An 11,523-nucleotide genomic window follows, 5' to 3' on the forward strand; every position below is an offset into this window, starting at 1 on the left:
CCCGCCCCCTCCCGCCAGCCTCGCGACCCAGGCGCCCCAGGTACGGCGTGGAGTGGGGGGGGGGGAGGAGGATCTCGTGACTTGGCTTGGCCCACCCCAGCGGCTTTACGGGAGGGGGGGGTCTTGCCGCGCTACCGCTGCCGTGGGGCCGGGGTCGGGGCCAGACTGGGCCGCGGCCTGCAGCCTGCGGCCTGGTTGGCTGGCTGGCGAGTGGGGTGCCACCGGGTGGGTTGGGGCAGGGAAGGCGAAGGTTGCCAGACGGACGTCCCGCTGCCCAGGCGGCGGCCAGAAAGGCCTCGCCGGTTCCGGGTCGGGGGGCGGGCGGGCTGCCGGAGCGGGCGGCGGGGCGCTCCGCCTGACGTCGGCCCGGTGTCGCCCCGGGGCCAGGTGCAGCCCGGAGGGGTCTGGCGCCGTCCGTGCCTCGCGCCATGGCTATGAGGGAGCTGGTGGAGCCGGAGTGCGGGGGCTCCAACCCCCTTCTGAAGCTGGCCGGCCACTTCACCCAGGACAAGGCCCTGCGGCAGGAAGGGCTCCAGGGATCCCTCGGCTGGCCGCCAGGCGCGGCGGGGGCCGCCGCCGTGAGTGTCGAGGGGTGCTTCGTTCGCTGGGGGCAGCTGGGAGCGGGCGTGGGGCTGCGGCGTTTGGTGTGGGAAAGGGGCTGCGGGGCTGTCCCGGCTGTCAGCAGGGTGGTGGGTCGTGATCTTGCTCGTAGTGGCTGCGTGTGGGAGTGCCGGCAGGATGCCCCGTGTGTGTGTGTGGGGGGGGGAGTCGCATGCCTTGCTGACACAGTGGCTAACCCGGGGGGGGTGGTGGGAAGTTTGCACAACGTGGTTCAGGGTATTCCTGCACCTATAGCTTGGACACATGCGGGCAGCCAATGCAAGAAAATGTGGTCAGCCTAACCAGAAGGGAGAGGAGGGTGTGAGCTGATTGGGGTGCTGCGTGGGTAGCCCAAGCTGTTGAGATGATTGCCCACTGTTACTTCTAGGTATCCAAGCCGCTGGGAGTAGCTTCTGAAGATGAGGTAAGAACAAATGGATACATCTCCTTATTACCTTTCTCTTCAGTGCTTAGTTTGCTGTTTTTCTCTGTATCTGATTTTACTCTTCTGCTGAGTAAAATTCTGATTTCTTTCTTCTGCTCCATGGCTCTACCTGTTTGTCTTCCATGCTTTAGATGATGAATGTTAATTTCTCACTGTCTTTGGTAGCTGGTCGGAGAGTTCCTGCAAGGGCAGAATGCCCCGTTACTGTCCCACGCACCCCAGACCTTTAAGATGGATGACCTGTTGGCTGAGATGCAAGAGATTGAACAGTCCAGCTTCCGACAGGCGCCTCAGCGAGGTGAGGGGAGCTGGAGTAGGTGGATGCTGGAAAAGGTCTTGGCATTGTGGTTAAACTCTTAACAAGGTGGTTCCCTCTGTTGTAAGGTTACATAGAGCACTGTTTCCAGCTTTGGACTTCCCAGTACGCTGACATATTCTAACAGGTCCACTGGAGATCAGGAGATGGAATACATGGTGTAAGAGAAAAAGCTGAAGGAAGTAGGCTTGTTCAGTCTGGAGAACAGGAGTCTCAGGGGAGTAGGGGTGGATCTAATTGTCTTCAGCAGCAATAGCTGGGATCTTTGATAAACAGCAAGAGAATGAGAGGTAGAGGAGTAAGGAAATGTATTCCCTTGGTGGACGGTTCAGCACTGGAGCAGATGCTTAGGGATTCTGGGGGATCTTCAGACTTTGAGAAGTTCAGAAGCTACTTGGTCAGTACCCCGAGCTATCAGATTTAACTTCGGTGTCATTTTTTTTCTTAGAAGACTTGCAGCCTTCAGAGATTCCAAGTAGAATCTTCTGGTGATTTTATTCTAATAAAGAGAAAGGACCTGATCAGAGATGATGATGGCTACCTGAAGGTGCCTTTGAGTCCTCTCGCATTCACTTGTTTTTTTCTTCTAGCTCCAGGTGTGGCAGCCCTCGCACTGTCTGAAAACTGGACCCAGGAATTCTTGGCTGCAGCAGATACCGCTGGTGATGTCTCTTCAGATTACAATGAGGCTGACTGGTCACAGGAATTCATTGCTGAAGTGACAGGTGAAGTGTCCCTTTTGGAGTTCTCGTTGGGATGTTGCCCAGTCACATGCTTGCATGCGGTGTAGTTAGTGAGTTTAAAACTGGAGTAATGCTTTTGGAGCAGCTTTAAAAAGGAGGGGGGGAAAAAAAAGACTGCTTTGGGGTGGATTAGCTAAATTGCTCACTGTTTGGTGTGGAAGCTTTTATTTGGGTGCAAGATCAATTTTCAGTTTGGGTTACTTGGAGAACTTGGGAGAAGCAGGCTGCTCAAGCTGCTTTTATTAAAGTTATGGCTCAACTGATGTAATTTCTGGCGATGCTCTGATGCTGCTTCTTCCTTATGTATACTCCGGTTCCCGCTCCGTTCTCCTTTGGTACTAAGGTAAATGCAGTTTAGAGTGCCTTGGCCAATTTTTTAGAACGGATTTGATGAAGAGGGAGAGGGGAAACTTCTGAGAAGAAAAGTGGATTCTCGCAAGTTGGAAGAATGCAAAATGAGTATTTTTGGACGAAAGCGTAAGCTTTCTGTTCTAAACGAGGTGGTAGTTTATCTGAAAAGCCATCTTGCATTGCGTATAGAGCTGTGTGTTGAGTATGGTCCTTTGACCATCTAGGACCTAACCTGGAAATTATGTGTAAGACTTAACTAGATCTGTTCTGTTCCCCAGGGGTGGCCACTGTAGAAAGTCAGGTAGTTCCATTCGTTGATTTGCAGTCTTGATACTCCTGGGAATATAAGTCAACACTTGCCTAAGTCTATGAGACAGTTGCGATGAAGAGCTAGTTCTTTCTAAATTGTGATCTTGACAGAGACTTGTAGTGCATGGCTGATTTCCTTGACCTACATAGTATCCCTCATGGAGCAGCTGGTTAGATAATGAAGTGGAAGTAGAATGTAAAGATGTTGCCACCACAGAGGCAGTTGTATTAATACTCTGTCTGAACCTAAGGCTTGATTATTATTTTTTGTTCAGGGCACAGTTAGAAGAAATGGGTATTAACAATCTCTCTTTGAAGAGGTATTTACTGCATGTGTTAGGTAACAGTATATAAAATAATGAAAGCAAGATCTGAAGTTAATCTTAGTGATGTTCTGCTTATCTCACTCTTCTTTCTCTGTCCAAATGTCCTATGCAGATCCACTGTCTGTGTCTCCTGCCAAATGGGCAGAAGAATACCTTGAGCAGTCAGAGGAGAAACTGTGGCTTGGGGAATCAGAAGACCAGTCATTGGCAGATAAATGGTGAGTCTCCAGTCTCAACATCAGTTATTGCTGCTCGGCTTCTGCTTGGATGAAGGTTAGACAGATGGTAGAGAAACATCTTGAATGTTTTTGAATCGCTTACCTAGGCAGATGTTCTCAGAGCTTAGTTTTAGAGAAAGGAGAAAATGATGCTTAAGAGATCACTGTTTTTCTAGATTCTAGTTCCTAGAAATGCTGTGAACTTGCAGCCTAATATAGTTGCATAGGTAGTGAAAAGCTCCTTAATGTGATTTTAGGAGTTATTGCAGTAACTCCTACTCAAGCAGAATTTGTTTTCTGCTCCTCAATAAACGCTTTTTGAGTTTTAGAAATCTCAACTGTAAGGTCCAGTAGTTGTAAGCTTTCATCACTTCATTCTCCTTATTTGACAAACTGCATCCAGCTTTTCCTTTGCATGTTTCTAGATTCAACCATTCAGATTTATTTTCAAATATTTCTGTGTAGTAAAGACCAGTCTATTGCTGAAGAACTGTATAGGTACTTGCGAACTGTAGTCAAGTTTTTCAGGTAGCAAAACGTAAGCAAGCATTTGAGCTGCTTAGAACTTTCTCTAAAACAGACTATTCACGTTTAGATATTTCTTCCTCCTGGCTTTTGCTTCTTCTGGTATCTTTTTGTAAATACTGAAGTTACTATGTTACTGCCTCCTATTCCAATGACTTTGCCAACACTGACAGTACAGGTTACATCCAGAATTGGTTCTATCCCACTGTAAGCCATACAAAACGATGTGCTTTTGGTGAGCCCTTGATCTTTTTCAGAGTTGCTGCTTTTTCAAAATGCTGTTGTTCTTCCATGAAAACAGCCTACTTTCTTTGTTCCTGTGATGTTCCTTTATGAGACTGTGATTGGTGGTGCCCAAACTTGTGATACTTGATAATATGTTTGTGTCAGTCTTCTGCAGACTTAACTTAGTAGTAATTTTGAGTTTTTACAGATAATTTATTCATCTGAATCACTTTGAACTCCAGAGTCTGTTAGGAGGGATTGTATCCCTCAACACTTGTCTGCCCCATTCAGTCGACTGTTAATGAAAGAGATTGCTGTTGCCTAGTTTCAAACTACCTCTTTCCCTTTAACTGCTTCTTTTAAACAGGTATGAGGAATATCAACCTGAAGATGACCTTAAGAAAACTGCTAGTGATTTTCTTTCTAAAGTGGATGATCCGAAACTCAACAGTTCTGAGGTGAGGAATTCTGTGTCTGGGGCTGACAGGTATCTAATGTGCCTAAAGGGTTTGGTGGATAGAGAAGAAGGGGGAAGGCAATAAAGGAATAAAAGCCTGCTATCCAATGCTTCCATTTCTTCCCTGTTTCCTAGAAGTTTAGCCCTTCAGTTCCCACAAAATATTCCATCTTTCTGTAACTACACTGTGGTGAAGTGCTTTCCTGCCCGCTTTTTCTGGCCTTCTGTGCTCACTTTGCAGAGAGAAATCCTGTCTGCAAAGAAGGAAGGGGGGGCATAGATAGAAGAGTTTTTGGCAAAGTGTCTGCCCAGCTCCACCCTTGTTTCATTTCTTTGCCACAGTTCCTAAAGTTTGTCCGCCAGATCGGAGATGGGAGGGTATCGATCGAAGCTAATCAGGTGACCCACAGAGACCAAGATCAGGCAGAGCAATGGGCAACTGAGTTTATGCAGCAGCAGGTAGGAGCCCCAGCCCTGTGTGCACTGAAGGAGGAAAGGTCTTTGTGGCAGTGCGCAGTCTGTGAGCAAGGGATAATGAATGGCAAGTCTGAATTTCAGCAATGCTTTACTTACTAATGACTAGGCCGTGGGAGGTAAGGGAGGGACTGCCGGGCTCATCTGAGCAAAGTCTAGCCAGATGCTGGGAAGATACCTGAACACTGTCAGTGTTCTCATCTTCTGTAGCACCTGGGAGAAAAGATGTATCCAAAATAACTCCTCTCCATTTTTCAAGGCCATCAGTTCTTGCTGATGGGAAGGAGGGGTCATCACAAACTCTCCAGCACTTTGGGGATGTGCGCTGAGGTTACCGAACTCTAAAAAGAAAGGTGTGTTTCTGTTTCCAAACTCCCAGGGGTCATCCGATGCCTGGGTGGATCAATTTGCGCGATCTGGGAACTTGTCAGCTCTTGATACGGAATTTGAGCAGGCAAAGACTGCTGTGGAGGTAAAGCTGAAGGAGGAGGAGGAGGGCTGGGGTAACATCTGAGAGCCCATGACAGGGTTGACTCTCCTATGCATGTTGTGAGGAGGGCTAGAAACATTTAAGAAGGCATGCTTTGTGGTGGTTGTAGAACTCAATTAAAAGTTGAGGTACTCCAGTCACTTTTTGTTCTCCCTTCAGTCAGATGTGGATTTCTGGGACAAACTCCAGGCAGAATGGGAGGAGATGGCCAAGAGAGATGCAGAGGCTCATCCTTGGCTTACTGATTACGATGACCTCAGCTCCTCTTCATATGACAAGGTAATACATGACAGGGTTTCCTAGCACTGTGATGAACTGCCTTGAGGAAGCTGGCAGGTTGTCTGCTTTGCAGGTGAGTTCCATAGATCCTCAGATGCTGTTAAGATTTCTTCTTTTGCTGTTACTGTTGCGTGTGCCCTCATTCCAGGTTAGCTAGGAGTTAAATACTATTTTCATTTATTCTAATCTGCAAATGCTTTCTAGTTCTTGTCCAGTACCAAGTGCCAGCTAATGCTGGGATTGCTTGCAATGAGTGCAAGTGTCCACTCCCACCCAGAGCTGGTAAGCTAAAAACACCAGCTGTTTAATCACTGTTGCAGTTTACCTCAGGTCTGATATAGTCTAAGGTTCAGAGGAATTTTTCAGGATAGAGCAGGCAGAAAGAAGAGCTGCTTTTCTCTAATCTGCTACAAGCTAGTAGACAGAGTGAGGTTGCTACTTGCTCTGTGGTTTGAGTGTTTCTGATGCAGACAGACCAAATGGTGATATCCTATAGAAAGTGCTTCACCTAGCATCACTTAGCATTAGACCTCTGCTTGTTTCTGCTGCTAGGGTTACCAGTTTGAAGAAGATAATCCCATGAGAGATCATCCTGATGCATTTGAAGAAGGGCGAAAGCGCTTGGAGGAAGGTGACCTCCCCAACGCTGTTCTGCTGTTTGAGGCTGCAGTACAACAGAAGCCAGATCACATGGAGGTGAGTGAGACTAATGGTAACAGGCCTTGGCTGGGTGTCCTTCTCCTTGGATCCTTCATCTTTGAGGTGTTAAGGGTCTGAGTAGAAAGCTCACCTCAATCAGCTATGCAGGACATATGAAAAGATTTCACCTGTCTGTGGCTCTGGATATGTAGCTGGTGTGTCTGAATCCCAGGGAGGAGGTGGGCCAGAAGGTTTAGGGCTAAAGTCAGATGCACAAAGTCTTCTGCTCAGAGCTGTGTAAAATCGTAAGAATGCATGCATGAAGCCAAGGTAAGGAGCTCTCATTTCCTTAAGTTGCTTTTGTGGAAATCTTTATTGGCTATATGAGCCTGGAAGTGTTTGTGATAGTGATGATGGCAGTCTTTTAATATGGATATTAAAAGCAATTTCTTAGCAGTTAGCTGAACTAGAAGTTCTGGTTAGGACCTGGATCTGCGAGGAAATGTTACTCAAAAGAATTGAGAGATGGCATGAGTGTCTCCACAGGCTTCATTTGAAGTTGTGGACCAGAAAATTATTTTTAAGCTGAGACGTGTTCCAGCAGCTAATTCAGTGAACGCTTCCTCCATAAAACTTCAGCTTCTGTAGGATGCATTAAGAATTAGTCTGTACCTTTCTTCAGAAGTAGAGTAGTTGAATAGTAGTTGGAAAGTAAGCAGATGTTCTGAAAATCTACTCTTGCTTCAAAGTGGCCAAGAGGTAATCCTTGAGATCCAGACAGTCTCTCAAACTGTTGGGCTGTGGGCTAGATATAACAGCTGAGACCTTAGGAGTAGAAATCTTGAACCTTTCTGGCTAGCTGTGTTGAGGAATGATCTGAATTCTTCTGCTGTAACTGCAGAAAGCACAGGAAGTGAAGTTCCAATGGTACAATGGTAGACTTGGACTTTTTTTTTTGCTGCAAAGGAAATTCCACTTGGTTCAAAGTACAGCTTTGTTGGATCTCAGCTCTTCTGTCCTCAGAACACTGCTGTTATGACTGGTGAGCTCCATGTTGCAGCTAGTTATGTGGTGAGGCATTTGGGATTTGAGGCAGTAGACATAGACTGGCTGTTGCTTGTGGTGGCTTGTGCAGGCAATTGCAGTATGTCTGCACCTCCTAATGCCTTCCTTCTTTGAGGCAGATGACACTGCACTTCATGTGACTTAAGTTCAAAAAGCAGTTACTTCATGCTGACAAATCCAGCAAGCAGTCCAACTTACTTATGGGCAAGGGACGTGGTTATCAACATAAGGTGAATGGATACTTACTGTGGGTTTAGTGCCTTAAGTATTCCATATGTCAACAGCCTGGAAATTTTTTAATGTGCTAGTGTCATGATGATTAAAGAGCCAATAAAATAACAGTGCTTCTGCACAAGTATATTCAGCTGCCTGCCTTGAAGGTCTCATTATTAGCGCTGTTGCTATACAATTTTATTTTTAGGAAACCTGAGATCTGCTTTTCCCTCCTTCCTCTGCAGTTTGACCACAGTTAGAAGCTAATGGTGCTGACTGTGCAACTTAAAAGGGTAAAACTGCAAACAGTTGCTTTATGGTAGCTCTCCAGGTACACATTCACTTCTTTTAACCAAAACTCCAGTTTTATTGTCCTGGATAGCATACAAACCAGAAAGCCTATGTATCTTTCCAGGTAAATTTATAGGTGTCTGTGGCTAATGTATAAGGGCTGCTCTGAAAGTAATGCCTCTTATTTTATCACATTGGCCTGTAATATCAGAGGTGGATGTTGGTGGGATGACAGAGGTTGAACCTTCCCATCAGTATTCTGTTACATCTTGTAGCCTTGTGGCAGATAGCAGCAGAGGGGCAGTCTGACAAAATGGCACCTGACAGGGAAGTGTGTAGGAAGCAAAGGTGTGTGTGTGTATTTATTCTCAGATCTGATCCCTGTGCCTGTTTATTTTTTTCTGGATCTGAGGAAGTCTGACTTCATGCATCTTTATTTCCTTCAGGCCTGGCAATATCTGGGAACCACCCAAGCAGAGAATGAACAGGAACTCTTGGCAATCAGTGCTCTCAGACGGTGAGTGTTGCAGAAGATCTCAGCAGGGGTCTTTATCCTATGCATGATGCCCCAAGGACCATGTGGCTGGTGTTGTGTGTTCTGTCTTGACTGTGTTATCACCTGCAGCTGGGCATGTCCAATCTTGATTTAATATGGTAGTTGTTTCTCTTTCTGTGACCTACAGGTGCTTGGAACTGCAGCCTGGTAACCTCACAGCACTTATGGCTTTAGCAGTCAGCTTCACCAATGAGTCCTTGCAGAAGCAGGCGTGTGAAACCCTGCGGGACTGGCTACACCATAAACCAGCCTATGCCCACCTGCTGGAGAAGGCACCAGAGGAGAATGCCTCAGAGACAAACCTTGGGACTTCCAAGCGTGTATTAGGGTCCCTGCTGTCTGAGTGAGTTGGGGGTACAAATCTTAGCCTTCAGCTGAGAAACTTCTTGGAGGATTGGGGCTGGGTCGGGCGAGTGTTAGATTGGGCAACCCAAGGTCAGCTTGTTCTACAGTATACAAATGTCCTTGTTCCATGCTTTTCCAGCTCACTTTTTGTGGAAGTCAAAGAGCTGTTCTTAGCAGCTGTGCGCAGCAACCCCTCAACTGTTGATCCTGATGTTCAGTGTGGCCTGGGTGTCCTTTTCAACCTTAGTGGCGAATACGAGAAGGCTGTGGATTGCTTCAGTGCCGCACTTAGTGTGCGCCCCAATGTAAGAAAGGGCAGAGTGGGGGTGCTGGAGGTACCTAGAGTTTTATGGGTGGAGGTGCTGTGTGTATGAGAGGTACATCTTTTGAAGTGGAGGAGCGAGGCAGACACACTGGTTAGGAAGGGATGGCTTGGAACTTAAAAAGAGAGCCAGTTTCGCTTAATCTTCTGTCTCTGTCCCCTTTTCCAGGACCATCTCCTATGGAACAAGCTTGGTGCCACTCTGGCCAATGGGAATCGCAGTGAGGAAGCTGTGGCCGCATATCGGCGGGCACTGGAGCTCCAGCCAGGATATATCCGGTCTCGATACAACTTGGGCATCAGCTGCATCAACTTAGGTGCCCACCGGTGAGCAGAGGATGGGCAAATCTGCTGTGACCTATGAGTTTGCATATCTGTGTGGGAGAGAGACTGCGACAGGTTACTAGGACAGTGCCGTGCTACCTGCAGCCTTCTGGTGGCAATAGGCAGACAGTGAATGCGTAGCTTCTGCCCTGAGAAGATGCCAGGCAGATGCACTTGAGGTAGAGGCCATCTGGACTTGAATTCCTGATAAGGGGGGAAAGGGGATCACTGGTGGTTTTGGAGTGGGGAAGGATCTGCTGAAGAGGGGGAGACTGTTGTAAAGGGGAAGAATTAACAGGTTAGAAGCAAACGGGGAGGGAATATGAGATGTACCATCTTCTCCAATAAGCATGTGTGTGTTCTCGTATTGACAGTGAGGCTGTGGAGCACTTCTTAGAGGCTTTGCACATGCAGCAGAAGAGCCGAGGTCCACGGGGGCAGCAAGGCGCTATGTCTGACAACATCTGGAGCACCCTCCGCATGGCCCTCTCCATGCTGGGGCAGAGTGACCTGTATGGGGCAGCTGATGCCCATGATCTTCCCACGCTGCTTCAGGCATTTGGCCTCCAGCAGTGACTCTGGGATCAGCTCCCCTGCGAGTGCAGGTTTGGCCCAGCCCATCAGTGACCTTCTCTAGGGAGAAAATGTTCACTTGGGTTCACACACACCTTTGCTCTGGTAGGGCAGATCACTGGCAACCGTTTTGTTTTCTTTTTTAATCTCCTCCTGAAGCGTGCAACTTCCCCTACCTGTTGTTTGTGGCCTGAGCATCTCTGAGTGGTTCACGTTATCGCATCCATGGTTGACTGACACTCTGCTGCCAGGCAGATGGTCAAAGTGGGGAAATGGGAAGCTTTCCCAGATTGCATCTGCAGAGGTGCCCAGTGTGGCTTTGAGACCTTATTGTAGCCATTCTGGAGAGAGTACCTGCTGGACATGTTTAGAAGGCAGGCTGCTTTGGTGGGATAGGATTGATGTTAAGTGAAACAGTGGAGAGGAGAAAAAAAAAAAAAAGAAATATATCTGGATTTGAGTATGCTTCCCCCATGTATGTGCTTGTATGTGTATGTATGTGGGTTGCTGGGGAAAGCTGAGGGCAGCAATCCCTTTTCCTTGGGTAGTACTAAATTTATGATACAGTCAGATGATAATTTCTCAGTGTCTCTTTGGGAATCTTCTGAGAGCAGCGTAGTGTACTTGTGCTACGGACATGAGTGGACCGTAGGGGTAAAAGGAGGTCCCAGAGTTCAAATTTGAGACAATGTGATAGGAATGAAAGCCTAACTGTAACCTCCCAGCCCAGAATACGGTGGGGAAAGGGTCAAGTCTTAATTTTCACTTGATCGTCTGTCATTGTTTTCACTTTGTGCAGAAGTCCCTCATCTTGACTGTAACTGAATCTTGTTCATTATAAATATCTGTATATGATTCTGTTGGGGAAAATGTTTTTTAATTGTAAAATATTTTGTATAATAGGGGAGAGAATTAAAATTGCCAAAATCACATCTTTCTCTGTGCATCTGTTGAAGCTGCATGCGGTGGGTACTGTAGTACTCTGCAGGTACAGGCACACTGGAATGTGAAACATAAATCTGCATCTTTGTCTCCCTTTTCCACCCAGATTTTGTTTTATTGATAGCTCATGCAGATGAAGCGTTAAGGACCTCATTTTGTTGTAGCCTCAGGCTTCAGCAAACGATGAACCTTTTGTGAGTCTGCAGAAGAGCTTTCCTGTAGCTTCACCAAGGGCAGATCGTGCCTGAGCAGACTAGTGGCCTTCTATGATGGAGTGATGGCATCGGTGGATAGGGGAAGGGCGACAGATGTCATCTACCTGGACTTCTGCAAATGCTTTGACATGGTCCCTCACCATGTCCTTCTCTCTAAATCAGAGAGGTATGGATTTGGAGCAATGACTGTTTGATGGATTATGAACTGGTTGGCTGGACACAGCCAAAGGGTTGTGATCACTGGTTCTGTGTTAGGGTGGAGGCCGGTCACAAGCGGCCT

The 11,523-nt window shown here is 47.1% G+C and overlaps 1 protein-coding gene across 1 annotated transcript; it reads left to right on the forward strand.

Moving 5' to 3' along the window:
- PEX5 (peroxisomal biogenesis factor 5) lies at positions 1–11,018 on the forward strand. The gene is made up of 16 exons (NM_001012818.3): positions 1–40; positions 388–578; positions 989–1,024; positions 1,211–1,343; positions 1,952–2,086; positions 3,203–3,308; positions 4,426–4,516; positions 4,858–4,974; positions 5,369–5,461; positions 5,639–5,758; positions 6,311–6,454; positions 8,413–8,483; positions 8,650–8,865; positions 9,007–9,172; positions 9,359–9,516; positions 9,888–11,018. Exons 2-16 carry the CDS (start codon positions 429–431, stop codon positions 10,087–10,089), a joined length of 1,938 nt encoding a protein of 645 aa, NP_001012836.2. The 5' UTR covers positions 1–40; positions 388–428; the 3' UTR covers positions 10,090–11,018.
- The last annotated feature ends 505 nt before the right edge of the window (positions 11,019–11,523 follow it).

Source organism: Gallus gallus, chromosome 1, assembly GCF_016699485.2.
Source record: "Gallus gallus isolate bGalGal1 chromosome 1, bGalGal1.mat.broiler.GRCg7b, whole genome shotgun sequence".
Taxonomy (NCBI): domain Eukaryota; kingdom Metazoa; phylum Chordata; class Aves; order Galliformes; family Phasianidae; genus Gallus; species Gallus gallus.

Bases quoted from the DNA above. Each gene is read 5' to 3' on its own strand.
- PEX5 (NM_001012818.3), top strand. From the start codon at position 429: ATGGCTATGAGGGAGCTGGTGGAGCCGGAGTGCGGGGGCTCCAACCCC. The intron at 4,975-5,368 runs GTAGGAGCCCCA...CCAAACTCCCAG, and splicing joins CTGAGTTTATGCAGCAGCAG to GGGTCATCCGATGCCTGGGT. The intron at 8,866-9,006 runs GTGAGTTGGGGG...ATGCTTTTCCAG, and splicing joins TTAGGGTCCCTGCTGTCTGA to CTCACTTTTTGTGGAAGTCA.